General features: G+C 44.9%; 1 protein-coding gene and 1 long non-coding RNA gene across 3 annotated transcripts; one reads left to right on the top strand and one right to left on the bottom strand.

Moving 5' to 3' along the window:
- Positions 1-230: 230 nt before the first annotated feature.
- Positions 231-8,418, bottom strand: RNF168 (ring finger protein 168). Its single transcript, XM_064435677.1, has 8 exons — positions 8,305-8,418; positions 7,941-8,011; positions 7,042-7,385; positions 5,935-6,011; positions 4,625-4,801; positions 3,858-3,982; positions 3,489-3,576; positions 231-2,979 (listed from the first exon to the last, which is right to left on the bottom strand). Exons 3-8 carry the CDS (start codon positions 7,340-7,342, stop codon positions 1,918-1,920), a joined length of 1,830 nt encoding a protein of 609 aa, XP_064291747.1. The 5' UTR covers positions 7,343-7,385; positions 7,941-8,011; positions 8,305-8,418; the 3' UTR covers positions 231-1,917.
- A 1,937-nt stretch (positions 8,419-10,355) lies between these two features.
- Positions 10,356-14,039, top strand: LOC135309577 (uncharacterized). Of its 2 annotated transcripts, none has more exons than XR_010369801.1 (4): positions 10,356-10,605; positions 11,493-11,738; positions 12,931-13,034; positions 13,164-14,039. It is a non-coding gene; the product is annotated as an uncharacterized LOC135309577 (long non-coding RNA). The 2 variants fall into 2 exon arrangements; XR_010369800.1 differs by lacking the exon at positions 10,356-10,605 and adding an exon at positions 10,616-10,697.
- The last annotated feature ends 130 nt before the right edge of the window (positions 14,040-14,169 follow it).

Here is a 14,169-nt window from a genome sequence, read left to right as displayed (position 1 = left end):
ATGCCTGGTGAGGATTATTGTGCCATGGATATGGTGAGGAATGGGGCTGCTGCTATACGTGACAGGTTTTGTACATTTTGCAGTTAAGTCTGGTTTTATCTAACAATCAATTTTTAGTCCTGTTTTTATTTTTTGCATTCACCGTTGAAAATGGGGTTTGTTTTTTTACAGGCTCACCCTGACTGGAAAGACTGAGGGTCACCAGCATGGAAACAGTCAGTAGCTCTGCCTTAAAAAAAAAAAACCCTTTAATTAAGTTTTTTTTTCACATCATAGGTCAACCAGAAAATAATCCCAACTGTGTTATGGATTAAGGAAAAACAGACCCACATTGAAGGAAAGCTTCCAGAGCAATGGCTGAGGCAGCAGGAGAAAAAGCAAAGGATTTGCCACTGGTTACCTGTTGTAACTTTCTCAAAAAACATCTCTGAACAGAACATTTATTTATTTATTTATGAGGAGCCCACCAATGATAAGATGTGCAGGCTTTGGGGGAAAAAAATCCCAACAATTCAAATTTTTGGCTCAGTGTGCTGGTCATGCTTTCCACAAAATTTAGTTTTTTAAAACTTAAACCATCAGAAGATGCTGCTGAAGAAACAAGTCTGCTAGGGATGTCCTAGAACAGAATTATAGTCATCAATGGGGTTCAAAAAAAGGACAAAACTCAAACATCTGCTGACTTTGATGACTAGCACACACCCTTCAGCACTGCAGCTGGCACTTGGCTCCATTTCAAACACAGGCAGTGCAAAAGTAGCTCAGAAGAAGCAAAGAAAAGCCAAAATATGGCTTCATAAAACAGATGAAACAATTAGCAAAAAAACTTCCTCTGCATAGCAGGATCTGGTTGCCTCTTCCCCAGCCTCAACTTCCTACAGACCTCAGCACTTCCATGCCTAAATTACAATTTTTTGAGTTGTTTTAGTTTTAAACCCAACAGGAACAGTATTTAATAGTGCCTCTAAGAATGGAGGGGAACAGTTACAGCCAGGCAGGGCACTTATGTGAATCTCTAATTACAGTTATGTCATTACTGAACTCCAGCCTTCAGTTGCTTCTTTCCCTTTTAACTTTCTCCATCATAACTGGCTTCTGGACTATTGTTTTACCCACACTCAAACCAGTTTGAGTATGAAAATGAAACAGCATTAAGTATAGTAACAGCACTGTACATTCATATGTACCATTAACAGGACATTAACAACAAGAAAACAAAAGTATCTTGTTCTTAACAACAGGGAAAATGGGATCTGCAGGAGGGATCTCTGTGAACACAGGGGAATGCCCCCAGCCTTGGCATCCAGGAAAGATCCCTGGCTTTGCCAGGGGAGAATGACCTGCTTCTTTCCTCTTTGTCTGAGGGAGGGGTTAGCACATGAGAGGGAAAGAGTGGCTGTACTCGTGTTAATGGGTGTGCCAACAATGCAATTCCAGCAACAGCCTGAATTCCAGAAAGGTGCTTCAATCTAGTGCTTGTGCTGAGGGAAGCTTCAACCTTGCAGCTGACAGCCAGCTGGGAACACAGACTCGTTTTTCATTTGTTTCCTCCATGGAATGTGCATCTTTTCCATTAAAGGCTTCAGAGTCTCATTTTCAGATCAGACCATCACTGCTTTCCAACACTACCAGTATTCACATTCCAAACCATGTAAATGCAAATCAGAAAATAAGAAATGCTCAGATTCCTGCAAGAAGTGCTGCAAGTGCTAGAAAATAATATTCAAGAAAGGAACAATTAAAAAATGTTACATTCTGGGGGTGTATGTTAGAACTTCTCAGAACTCACAGCGCCACTGCCCAGAGTGGTTCCCTTCCAAGGCAGCCACTCAAAACTGCTGAGGGAAGCTTTGCCCAGCACAGGAGAACATCACCACAGTTCCCATTCCCATTCCACCACCTGTCCATGGCTTTGATCTACTCTGCAACAGGGCTTTTAAACATCTGCAGGATTGTTTTTTGCTTGTTCTTAGGCGGAGAACAAATATCATTTGTGTCACTGGTATTTACCACACAATTCAAAACCTTTCCTTCCTTGATGCTGGGGGATTTCACACGGATCCTGGCAGGGGACTGCCAGTTTTCATTGCAGGAACCTTTCCGAGCCTTGTGGTGATTGGTTTCAGCCTGTGGTTTTGATCCCTTTGAGTCTTTTGCCCCCTTGGAATTTTCCTTCCTGGCAGCAGAGGCTTTCCCAGGCCGTTTGGTGCGAAGCAGATACTCGTCTGGAGATCCCTTCTGTCTGTTCAGTGTCCTTTCCTCCTTGTCCAGCTCCTTTTGCAGCTGCAGAGCCAGGAGCCTGTCCTGCTCCTCCTGCCTGCGCCTTTCATAGAACTCCTGCTCAAAGGCTCTTTGTGTCTGCAAGTTAAAATCATTCATCTGCTCTCCTTGCTCTTCTACACTTTCTGAAGAGGTTCTTCTCCTCTTATCAAGCATGTCCAAGTCAATCATGGCATCAGCAGGGGCCTCCACTAGCTTCCTTTTGGGAGTCTCCTTAGAGTTCTGTGGCCTCTCTAGTGTGTCTTCATTTGAGTGTCCAGCCTCCTTCCCCAGGCCAGGCAACACAGTCTGGCTGTCAGACATCACACAATTCATTCCTAACTGGCCAGAGGTACAAGTTTCACCAGACTTTTCAAGGTTTACCCTTTGGACATGTGTCAAATTGCCACTGTCTGACTCAATTCCACCATCACCTCCTTTGGATCTGAGAAGAGCTGTCCTAGACCCTTCCTCTTCTGTGGTTCCATGAAGTGCATCTGGAACTCCATCTTCTAAACCATTTGGTCCTGGTGTTTTTTCCTGCTTGACAGTGGCAGTTTCACCTGAAGCTGAGGCACTGAAATAGTTCATGCATGATTCCAAAAATGAATCCTTAGCTCCAGAATCTTTATTTACACTGGTCAGCTGTGGAGACAGGGTTGGCATTTCCTCTTGCTCATCCTGCACTGCAGAACTGCTGCCTTCTTTGCTGTTGGTCTCCTGAAGAAAAGGGAGACACCACCAATGAAGTAAATTTATCAAAAGCCCATGGGTGTGAATAAATACCAAACTCACTTCTCATGGCTGCATTGCCCCTGAGTGCTCTGGGATAGCAACTCAGATACTTCTCTTTATAAAAAATACCTAACTGTTTAATAATAATAATTACAATATTTAAAATTACTGCAGAAGGCCAGCTAAAGGACTGAAACCACAACTGCAGCATTTTCCTCTTATCAGTGATTCAGACTAAATGTACAAGCCTGCTCATCTTTGGAGGCCTTGGAATGATCAGAAAGACAGCCATGGAATCATGTAAATCAGGGTGCACCCTCTTCCAGCAGGCTCCAGAATTGCCAATCATGAATACCAAAGGTAGCTTAAAAAGGACAATATAACCTGCCCAGTGCCAATGTGCAAGGGGAATAGAGGACTGGAACCCTACAGGCAAGGGAAAAATATCCCATAATTACTATCTGTGAGGTTTATAACAAAATTATTCCTGTTACCCCAGAGATAGAGTTGCTCCTGCCTCTTCCTGTGGTACTGGAGAACGATGCTGATCCCAACATACTATAACTCTTTGGAGACAAATACCTTAAAAAGAAAAAAAGGATACCCCTTTAAACATTTTGTCCTTGAATTGCCAGTCCTTTGCATTATTCAAAATCATCAGGTTCATTCAGACAAACAAAAAACAACAAGAAGGCAAGTGTTTCCCTTCTCCTCCTATAAGGAAATGTTTTAAACTTCAAAACTTCACATTTGTCCCCAGTTATCTCAGGAAGCTGGCCTACAGCATTCCAAAGAAGCAAATGGGGCAGAGGGACACTGAAAAAGGCCAATAATTAAAGAAACACTTGACTTGAATCCCTTACTTCTGAATGTCTCCAGAGTTGCTTGGTTTGTTCTTTGCCTTGCTCAGGTTCAGTGGGGATGGCTGAGGGGAGAGGCTGTGTGCTGGTGTCGGGCTGCTGGGCACGTGTCCCTCGGGATCTTCATTCTTCCAGACAATAAAAATAGCATTAGGTCAAACAAAACACAACACAAACTGCAGAAACCTCAGGGAACTACTTGGCTTTTGCTGCAGAGTTAGTTGCTGCTGTCCAAAGAATTCTAGAACTGTGAGTAACGGATGGTTATGGAGAAAGAAATGTTACCTGTTCCATACACCTTCCTGGATCTAGCACTGAGGGACAGGAGGCTTTGCTCAATAAGCACACAGGTTCCATCAGAGTGGCACAAATTCAACTAAGCAAAACAAATTAATAAAACAAAAAAACCAAAAAAAACTCCAAAAGGTAAGGTACATTTTCACTGTGTGCTCCTTTCTTCCAGTAAAGGCTACACATATTCATTTCTTCCAAAGAAGGATTTAAAAAAAGATGAGGAAAAGGAAGCATAAAGCAGAAAATCAATGTTTTAAAATGTTTCACAATGAAAACATGCAGCACACAGGCTGTGTGCTGGATTTCAAGGGTGTATTACACAGGCTTCACCCTCCTCCTGGCTTTTCAAAAATTAATGGTCCATCAAGGCTTTAAAATAAATTTAAACTACTCCAAATTTTAACATTTGCTCAGAGAAGCCCAAGTTGCTTGCACTGTATTGATATTTGCTGCTGTCCCATTTGGTCCTAACTCACCAGACTGTTACTGAGCTGCCAGGCCAGCTCTTCATCTTGCTTCAGCTGCTTCTCCATCTCCTTCCGTCTCTCTTCTGCCAGCCTGTTCTCCTCCTCCTCCTCTGCCAGCAGCCTCTGGATGTATTCCTCACTCGCTTTGTTCTCCTCCTGTTCATGTGCCCGCCTTTCTGCCTCCACCTAAACCAGATGTTTGAAAAAATCCATCTGGTTACTGCTGCAGGGCCACACTGTACACCAGGACCTCTCAGCTGACACTGCTGAAACGTGAACCTTTCACTGTTCACAAAATACAGCAGCATTTCACTGCACGAGTCTCAAAGGTGTAAGACTCACATGGATACTGTGTGTAGAGCCCTGGGTTCGACCACAGTGGCAAACCTTTTGGTTTCTCTAAGATCATACAGTTACCCTGCAAGGTTAAACTCCAGTCTTCACCTTTTCAAAGTGTTAGTAACAAAAATACATGGATGTACAGAGAAAGTGGGATTAGAATTCTGTCTAAGGCTCAATAACAGCTATCCCACAGCATCTGCTCAACTGCTTTTATCATTATATATCTCAAAGGCAGCACATCTCTCTTCTAGAAGAGTGCTGCTCTCCTGAAACGTGCAAAACCCAAAGCAGCAGGCCAGGAATTTTACATCTGCCTTTCTCACAGCAGACATGCTGAGAGATCAGTTACCAGCAACTCCATGAGGAGAGCAAAGTACTTCAAGAGTAAAGCTTTCTTTGGCAATTCCCCCCAGCCCTCTGCTTCACGTGTCCCTGTAATCACCAGCAAGGGGCTCTCAGGGAAAGGTGCATTCCCATACATTCTGACTCTAAATCTTAATACTACTGTGTCTGAATTGGAGGGAGCATCCTTAAATAGGCCAAAATTGAGGATTTTTTAAAATCTTTACTGATTTTCGAACATGCAAAGGTAACAGAGTAAACAAAGAAGAGAGAAAATGCTGTATGTTCATTACTGAAGGTTATCTAATTGAGGTCTCTTACTTGGAGGGAAATCGAGAAGACAAATATAAAACCAAAGCCCAAACAGTTCCAAATTTTTACATTTGCTACTTTTATACACATTGACTGAGAGATGAGATAGGAGGTATAGATCAAGAATGTCACCTCATGTCAAACACAAAAGAAATCTCTTCCACCAATTTAATTCATTATTCAGGAGTGACCAGTATGCCCTTGCAGCTGCAGTGCCCTTTTAAGTATCTTTACTAATAAATAAAATTACAGCTGTTTCTGGAAACAACTCAAATAACTGGATACGAAGCATTTATACTTTTTAAACATATTTTTGGACTTACCTTACTAATCTCTGCTTCATATTCCTGCCTCAGCTCCCCAGGCTTGCTCAGCTGGTGCTGCGGCTTGGGGACACAGACTAACCAAGGGGAAGGAGAGGAAAAACCAAAGTCAACAAAGTCACGACAGTCAACAACAAAAGTTTTAACTCCATACCCTGTCATGGGAATGATTTGACTTAAATCAAGTGCTGTGATTGAAAAAAGGAAGGAATAAAGCAAAGAATACCAAGGAATAAAGTTTGCAGTAGAAAAGCGTGGTGTTACAGAGTGGCAGGAACAGACAGTGTTTCCCAAGCACTGTATATAAAGCAAATACAATGGAACAAGTCTCCCAGAGAAACTGCGGCTGCCCCATCCCTGGAAGTGTCCAAGGCCACACTGGATGGAGCTTGGAGCATCCTGGTCTAGTAGAAGGTGTCCATGCCCATGGCAGGGAAGTGGAATGGGATGATCTTTGAGGTCTCACCAACCCAAACCATTCCCTCATTCATTCTCTGTTGGTACACTGACTATAATTTGTGTATTTCACTCTTTTTCAATAAAAAGACCTCAGAACACTGCAAGTGCAACAAGTTGCCCTACGGCTAACCTACCAAAACATCCCCCAGGGGTGCTTGCAACATCATAAACCCCAAAATCCTTCTTCAAAAAGTTAATCAGATTTCACTTCCTTCTCTCTGACACCACAATTTTCAGCTCACAGATTCTTGCACTGTCTGAACCTCTGGAATTTCAACCAAACTAATTAACACCTAAATATCTTTTAACCACTTCACTTACTTGACTTGATAAAGAAACACACACACAAACACTCTGCTTGCAGATGCTACAGCTGCAAATGAACAAGGCCAGGCACTGATACCCCACACCAAAGGCATGAACAAATACCCACTGAAATCACCAGACAATGTAATTTTTCTCCTCTGTGCTACAAAGAAGAAGGCATTTCCCACCTGTCCCCTGCCCCTTTTGCAGGAGAGCTCTGTCTCTGCCAGCAGTAACACACCTGCCTACCCAGAGCTCCTTATTTCCCAACATCTGAAGTGCACCCACAGCAATTCCTGTGGCAAAGCAGAGACATCCCAGGACAAGTGACACTTCACTTACTCTCCTCATCCAAATCCTGGCCGTTCATCCTGCGCTCGCACTCCTCTGGGTAATTCTTCTGAATCTTCTCCCAGAGCTCCCAGTTGATGAGAGTGTTTCTGCGGGTATTGTACCTTGCCCAGGAAGAGACTCGACGCCTGCAGAAGGGGCAAGAAAGGCTGGCCTTTTCCACTGTCATCTGGAAGCAGGAATTGCAGAGGGTATGGCTGCATGGCAGCGTGACAGGCTCCACAAAGATCTCCATGCAGATCTGGCACAGGCAGTCGGACAAGGAAAGCGGGGCCTTGGATATCTTCGACATCCTGACTTGAGGCAGGGGAACAGCACTAGGACAACATCAGGGCCTGAAAGCAAAAAGAAACGTTTATGTTCCTTATGGAAGTAAAATAAAGTTAAATACAAAATGTTTTACGGCTACTTCAGGAAAATGTTAGTAGATTTAGAAGCCTGCTAAAGTGGTTGCTTTTCTCAGGCCTGAGAGATTCCTGAGGAAGAAGCAGAGCTTTACAGAAGTCATGGAAAAACTGTACCAGGTTTTCCTACTGCAGTTTCCTGTGAGCTGTAACAGATGCTTTGGGAATAGCAAGGAGGTGGTAAGGAGAAGGGGGAAAAGGTGAGATTCTTCCAGCCACCTCTGTTACTCCCCTCTTCTCCCACCATTCCCTGTCTATGTGCTGGATGTTATTCCAGTTACCTTAACCTTCCATTCACTCGTTTTTTCAGTACATGCACATCCTTTGAGAGCTGCTTTTGGCACAAGCTTGCTTCCAGGATGTTGTGAAGGTGAAATACACCAGAGCAGAGCAGCTTCTTCCTCATTCATTTGCTTGCTTAAGCTAGAACTAAAAAGCTAAAATTCCTTTTTTCTTAAGATAAATTTAGAATTAAAACTTCAGCACCTTCTTGTATGACTTGACACTGTGGGGGTCATCTGTCTCCTCACACGATTTTTCCACTCGGCCCAGCAATACTGTGGGGAAGAAGACAAAAGACACAGATAGCAAAATAATAAACACACTGATATTTAAGTAACAAGCTTCTTAAACAGGCAGCTTCAGAAACAGGCGGCCCTTGAAAGAAAGGCTGCCATTCCTCACAGAGAACTCTCCACGGAGACAAATACACGTTAAGGCGAGTTTTATCATTTCCGCTATTTTTATTGACAAAAAGTAACCCCCAGGACGTCGGCGCCCAGCGAAAAGGGGGCCCCTGGTTCCCCGTCACCCGCAGCCCCCGAGGGTCCCGGGGGGACTCGGCACCCACCGCTCCGCAGGCCGCCAAGGGCCGCGCTCCCGCAATGGCGGCTCCGCTCCGCCCCTCACGCTGGGGCCGTTCCCGCCGCCCGCCTCAGCGCTCCGCCTCCTCCTCCTTTTTCTCCTCCTTCTCCTTTTCTCCTTCCTTCTTCTCCTCCTCTTCCTCTGTCTCCTCCTTCTCCTCTTCCACCCGCTCCGCCGAGCCTGCTGGGACACAGAGGCCGCGGGCCCTCAGCGGGGAGGCGGGCTCGGCTGCCGTGAGAGGCCGGGCGGGAAAGGCTTCCCACAGCCCGAGAGCAGCGTCAGGCGGCATGTCAGCGACAAATCCTTCCCTGTGAGGGTGCTGGGGCGCTGGCACAGCCTGCCCCGGGGAGCCCTGGCCGCCCCGGGGAGCCGTGGGCGGCCCGTGCCCTGCAGTACCAAGGCCGGGCGGGTGTGGAGCCGGGCTTTGCTCCCTGGCTTTGCTCCCTGCTTTAGTCCCTGCTTTGGTCCTGGCTGAGCTCACCTGGCCCCCGGCACGTCCCGCCTCAGGTCCTCCCGCAGCATCTCCGCCTGCAGGTCGAAGTCGTGCGCCAGGCTGTGCAGGCTGGAGTCCAGCTGTGCGAAGCGCGCCTCCAGGGACAGCAGCCTGCTCTCCACTCTGGGCGGTGGGAAACAAAGAGTGTAAGGGAATTTCTGAAGGGTTTTTTGCCGTGACATTGCATTGTGAACAGTTTCAGACCCCGTTCTGGTGGTCCTCCCGTGATTTGTGAGAATAAAAACAAATAAAAGTCAAGGTTTGTTGTCACGTCTTTTTGGCCGTTTCCTGGTGCAGGGATCTTGACATCTCCAAATACAGCTCCACAATGAGCATGTAGACATATCTGTGGCTCTCACCCACATCATTATCAGTGCCAGGCTTTTCTCTAACACATTTTAATGATTTTATTTGCAATTTCATGGTCTTTTGAACCATTTTCATTTAACATTGAGCAGAACTTCTCATTGCTCCTCTAGTTAAAAATGGTTGGTTTGGTTTGGTTACACAAATAAGAAGCCACTTGCAGTGTTTTTTTTTTTTTTAATAGGACTGTCCTTCCATGGAACAACTGTGATAAAAACTACTTCATAGCCTGTATTTATTAACTGCTTTTTCATTATTTGCTATCTGTTGTGGTTTTTCCTATTTTAAATTGTAAATTATAAATATGAGGTTTTGAGTTTTAAGCCACTCCACTTTTGCTGAAGAAAACTGCCTGGTTTAAAAGAACTTGCTGTATTGAGACAAGGTACAAGGGAATGCCAGTATTTATTTTTGTACCCATTTCTCTTTCATGGGGGGACAGGGTGTGCTGGGCTTCTGTCACTGTGGGTGATTTTTATAAACCTACTTTTCTCCACATTTTCCTCAGTTACCTGATTGACATCGAGGTGTGTTCTTGAGAATCCTGAGGATCTGAAAGCTAATGTAAATAATTCAAAGTTCTTTCCTAAGTATTGAACAACTATCTCAGTACTATGTAGTCAAGAGTGATTTACTAGCAGAGCATCACCTACTCCTTACAGAATTTTTGGTGATTTTTCTTTTTATTTTACTGGCAAAACTTCGGGCTGTATCAGCTAATAATAACTACACTATCAGCAAATATTATTACTGAATATTTTTCTTTATTTTTTTTCATTTCTAGTTTGTTCTGCTGCTTCTGTGACCTACCTGTGTTAAACACTCTTATTACCTGTATCTTTGGATGAAGTTTTTGTAAGGACAACATACACAGCAGCTGGTGATGACATTAAAAAATAAAAAGCCAAAATAAATCTCTTCAAACATTTTCCCATTATTTGACATGTATCCCACGGTATTTTAATGCCTGTTGTTATAAGAGATGGACCAAAAATGCCATTTTTTGCTATCAGCAGCTCCTCCCTCTCCCTGCCTGCCTCTATTCCTGCATCCCCCTTCTCCAAACCAAACCTTACTTTGGATTCTGTCTGCAGCTGACCTGAATGAGGAGAAAAAAAAAAGACTTAACAGTGGCATATTTTACTAAGTATCCCCGACCTTAATTCATTGTCTTGTGCAGATCCTTGTCTAACGATTTTCTGCTGTTTCCTGAGGCTAGAGGCTTCCTCTGCAGCCTGGTGAAGTTCCTCTTGCTGTTCTAGGACTCCTCTTGCTTCAGCAAGAATTTTGGGACGAAAATAGAACTTTATTTGGAAAGCTAAGCTGGTGCCATGTAGAAATGTGGGGAGTTCAGAAGAACTGGAAGGATTGATGTGTCATAATTGGATCGAATCTGTCAGCACAGAGAGAGCAAGTGCAGAAACTGAGGTGAGTTGGGGTTTGCTGTGACTTTCAGAGCTGGGTTGTCAGATAATGAGTGTTCTTGCCGGTGAATTGTTGGTCTGCAGATTTTTGTCATGGTAAATAAGCTTCTCACAGCCCATTCTCCACCTTCCTCCTCTACCAGTAAGAGTGAAGTTATCTAAGATCCCATCACTAATGCTACTCTCAGTGCAGCAGTAGTTTGTCAGCAGAATTCAGTCCAACGTTTTACTATTTAACTAGTTTTGTCTCTCAAACATTTTTTTTATTTCCTGTCTATAAATTAATCTTCTGTATTTTTAAGCACCTGCAGCAAACATTTCAGCATTTGCCAATTTTGGATCTAAAAATGTCTGTTCAGTTACACCACGGTAGATCCATAACTGATCTCCCACAGCTGTAACTGAATTCTGATAGACTGAGTGCTGCTGCCTCTTGATCTAAGTTTGGAATGAAAAGAGGAAGAATGGATTAAACCTCCTGTTTTCATTTCCATCATGACCTCTGAACACTTTTTCCTTTAATGTAAGTGAAATTACCACTAAGTCAGTGACCTCTAACTCTGACTAGTGTACAAACAAACCACATCCCCATTCTTTACCAGAAAGCTTTTAAAATTCCTCTCTTGTTAGCACACAGAACATGGAAGCCATGCAGTAGAAGCTCCAGCATTCCCAATTCTCCCAAGTGTGGTTCTATGTGAAACCTTATTTCTGCTATTCAGGCATTTACAGAAAGTGACATTTTAGAGCTGTCACTCTGTGGGTTTGATTTCCCAGGCCAGTGCAGCATCCCACATCCGAGTTCTCCCCATTCTCTCACTCCATGATACATTAGACACATACTTCTTCAAGCAGTTTCCCACAGAATTAATTTTCACTTTTTTCTTTCAGGAGTTGTTTCATCATTTCTCCCTCTGGTCAGGTCTCCAATAGCTACTTTTGTGTTCACCATTGTGTGACTCAGAGTCACAAAGGCTGTGGGTGAGCCAACAGTATGAGCAGTATCTCGACAAGAGGAGCAGTTTCTTTCCAAGTCTGTCAGCTGTCTGTCTGTCAACACATAATCATCCATTTCCTGAGCAGAAGTGCATCCCATCAGCTGTGATACTCTTGACAGGGATCCTTTTTACTGCAGTTGTATGTATGACACCTGATTTGACTTTTAAATGTCTCAACACTGCATAGTTTGCCTTTAAATGTAACATGTGTAGAATCTCAGAATGCTTGGGGTTGGAAGGACCTTAAAGCCCACCTCATTCCACCCCCTGCCATGGGCAGGGACACCTTCCACTATCCCAAGGTTGCTCCAAGCCCCATCCAGCCTGGCCTTGGGCACTTCCAGGGATCCAGGGGCAGCCACATCTTCTCTGGTCACCTGTGCCAGGGCCTCACCTCCCTCCCAGTAATGTGAAAATCCAGAGAGTGGGGACAGTATCCTGCCTCCTCTATCTGCTGAGAATTTCAGACCCTCTTTTGACTCTTTTTCCTGGAGATCCATGCTCATATCTTTGTATCTGCTCTGGTGCCTGCTGCTGCACAGCCCAGCATGGATCGGTGCCAGCAGGGGCAGCTGAGGCTGGATTATTTTTCAGGAAGTCCATGAACCTGTTGGTCACGTTCCTCTGCCAAGTGCAGGCTTTGGAAATGGAGGGTGAATCAGCATCACCTATGACCTGATTCCCCAGTGATGGTGATTTGCTTTCCTTAAACTTTTAAGAAAGGTCCATCCTTGGGGGGTTTTATTGCTCATGATAACCACTTACTCCCTATCTTTGAATCCTCATTTGAGGCATGGTCTGAAAATCAGAAGTTCACCTCAAATCTCCAATTAGAACAGCAAGCCTGAATTTCACAGAAACACAGAATGTGCTGAGTTGGAAAAGATCCACAAGGATCCAACTTCTGCATGCACTCCTGTCCCCACCCATCAATCCCACCCTGTGCCTGACAGCATTGTCCAAATTTTTCTTGAGCTCCAGCAGCTTTGGTGCTGTGACATTCCCTGAGGTGCCTCTTCAGTGCCCACCACCCTCTGGGAGAAGAACATTTTTCTAATATCCAACCAAAACCTCCCCAGACACAACTTAAGGCCATTCCCTCAGGTCCTGTCACTGGGCACCACAGAGATCAGTGTCTGTCCCTCCTCCCCCCTCATGAAGAAGTTATAAACCTCAGTGAGGTCTCCTCCAGGCTGAACAGACCAAGTGCCCTCATGCAGCTGCAGGCCATGGGTGATGGAGCAGCAAATCCTGCAGCAAACAGCCAGGATGGCAGCCAGGGAATGAACAGCACCATGGAGCTGATGGCTCTGTCCCTCTTTCCTCCCCAGCGAGTGAAGGAGAGATTCATCCTGTTCATGAGCTCCTCCCTCCCTGCGTACACCCGATGCCTGCTCACCCCCTGCTGCCCACAGAAGTTCCCAGAGAAGCACAGGTTAGCCTGGAGGGGTGTCCCATGCCCCAGCCCTCCGTGCCCTCCCTGTGCCCTCCCAGCCCCCAGGACCTGTTCAGCGTCTCGTTCAGGGAGCGCAGGGAGATGCTGGATTTTGCCATCTTCCTGCAGAACACCAAGAGGAGAAATAAAAGCTGGAGCGGGCTCGCTCCTCTCTCCTGTGGCCGGCAGTGACAGCAGGGACAGGGGATCCGAGTCCTGCAGGAGGTTGTTTGTTCCCAGGCTTTTTATAGCCTCTAACTCCAAATATAGGTCATGGATGCACCAACACACGTTCATGGACATATCACACACAGCCACGCAGCCCAACCCGACCCCTGCCTCTGCCCCACTGATCCCATGTCTTCACACATGAACTAATTCACACGTAACACGAAAGGGAGCAACTACAATTTTCTGTCTTTTCTTTTTTATTGCTGTGTTTTGGCTTTGATTTGCTGTTGCGCCCACCAGATCATGTCTTGGGCCAAAGTCTCCTGCTGGGAAAGGCTGTACAAGCAGATTGCCTTTGGTTTTTTTAATTAAAAAGGTATGAAGGTAAAACCTGATTTGGATGAGAATGAATTGTGTTTGGTGGCAGGGAGCTGCTTTGAGCAAAACCAAGACAGTTGGAATCTCCTCCATAAAGGGTGGAGAGAAGCAGCACAACCACATAATGATTTTCCAGAGCTGGGTATGTAAAAAAAAAACCAGCTAGAAATTTTTCCAATATAATATGAGTTTGGTAACAACCCAGTTGGTGAAACACAGCAGCACAAACCCAAACCTCCCACCAGTGCAGCAGGTCCTCAGCCAGCACTAGGAATTCAGTTCTGTGACAGGATAAGGACAGCCCATGAAAAAAATCTCTGTTTTAAAAAATCATTTGCCCACTTCATGGGAAATCCAGCATGAACTGAACACACCAGAACTGTAACATTTCCACTTAGCTCCTCCTACCTTCAATTTGCCAGTGAAGGGAAGCTTATAGCAAGCCAAGTTCTGCTATTGTGTTTCAAAGCTTTGGGAAGACAGGAAATATTTGGGTAAGGAGAAGGGTGCCTTTGGCCATTCCTATTCACCCTGTGCTGGGGATACAATAACCTTTTTGACATAATTTTGTGAGTCTGGCACTATT

This window comes from Passer domesticus, chromosome 11 (assembly GCF_036417665.1).
Source record: "Passer domesticus isolate bPasDom1 chromosome 11, bPasDom1.hap1, whole genome shotgun sequence".
Classification (NCBI taxonomy): Eukaryota; Metazoa; Chordata; class Aves; order Passeriformes; family Passeridae; genus Passer; species Passer domesticus.
This window is presented reverse-complemented; position numbering and strand designations above follow the sequence as displayed.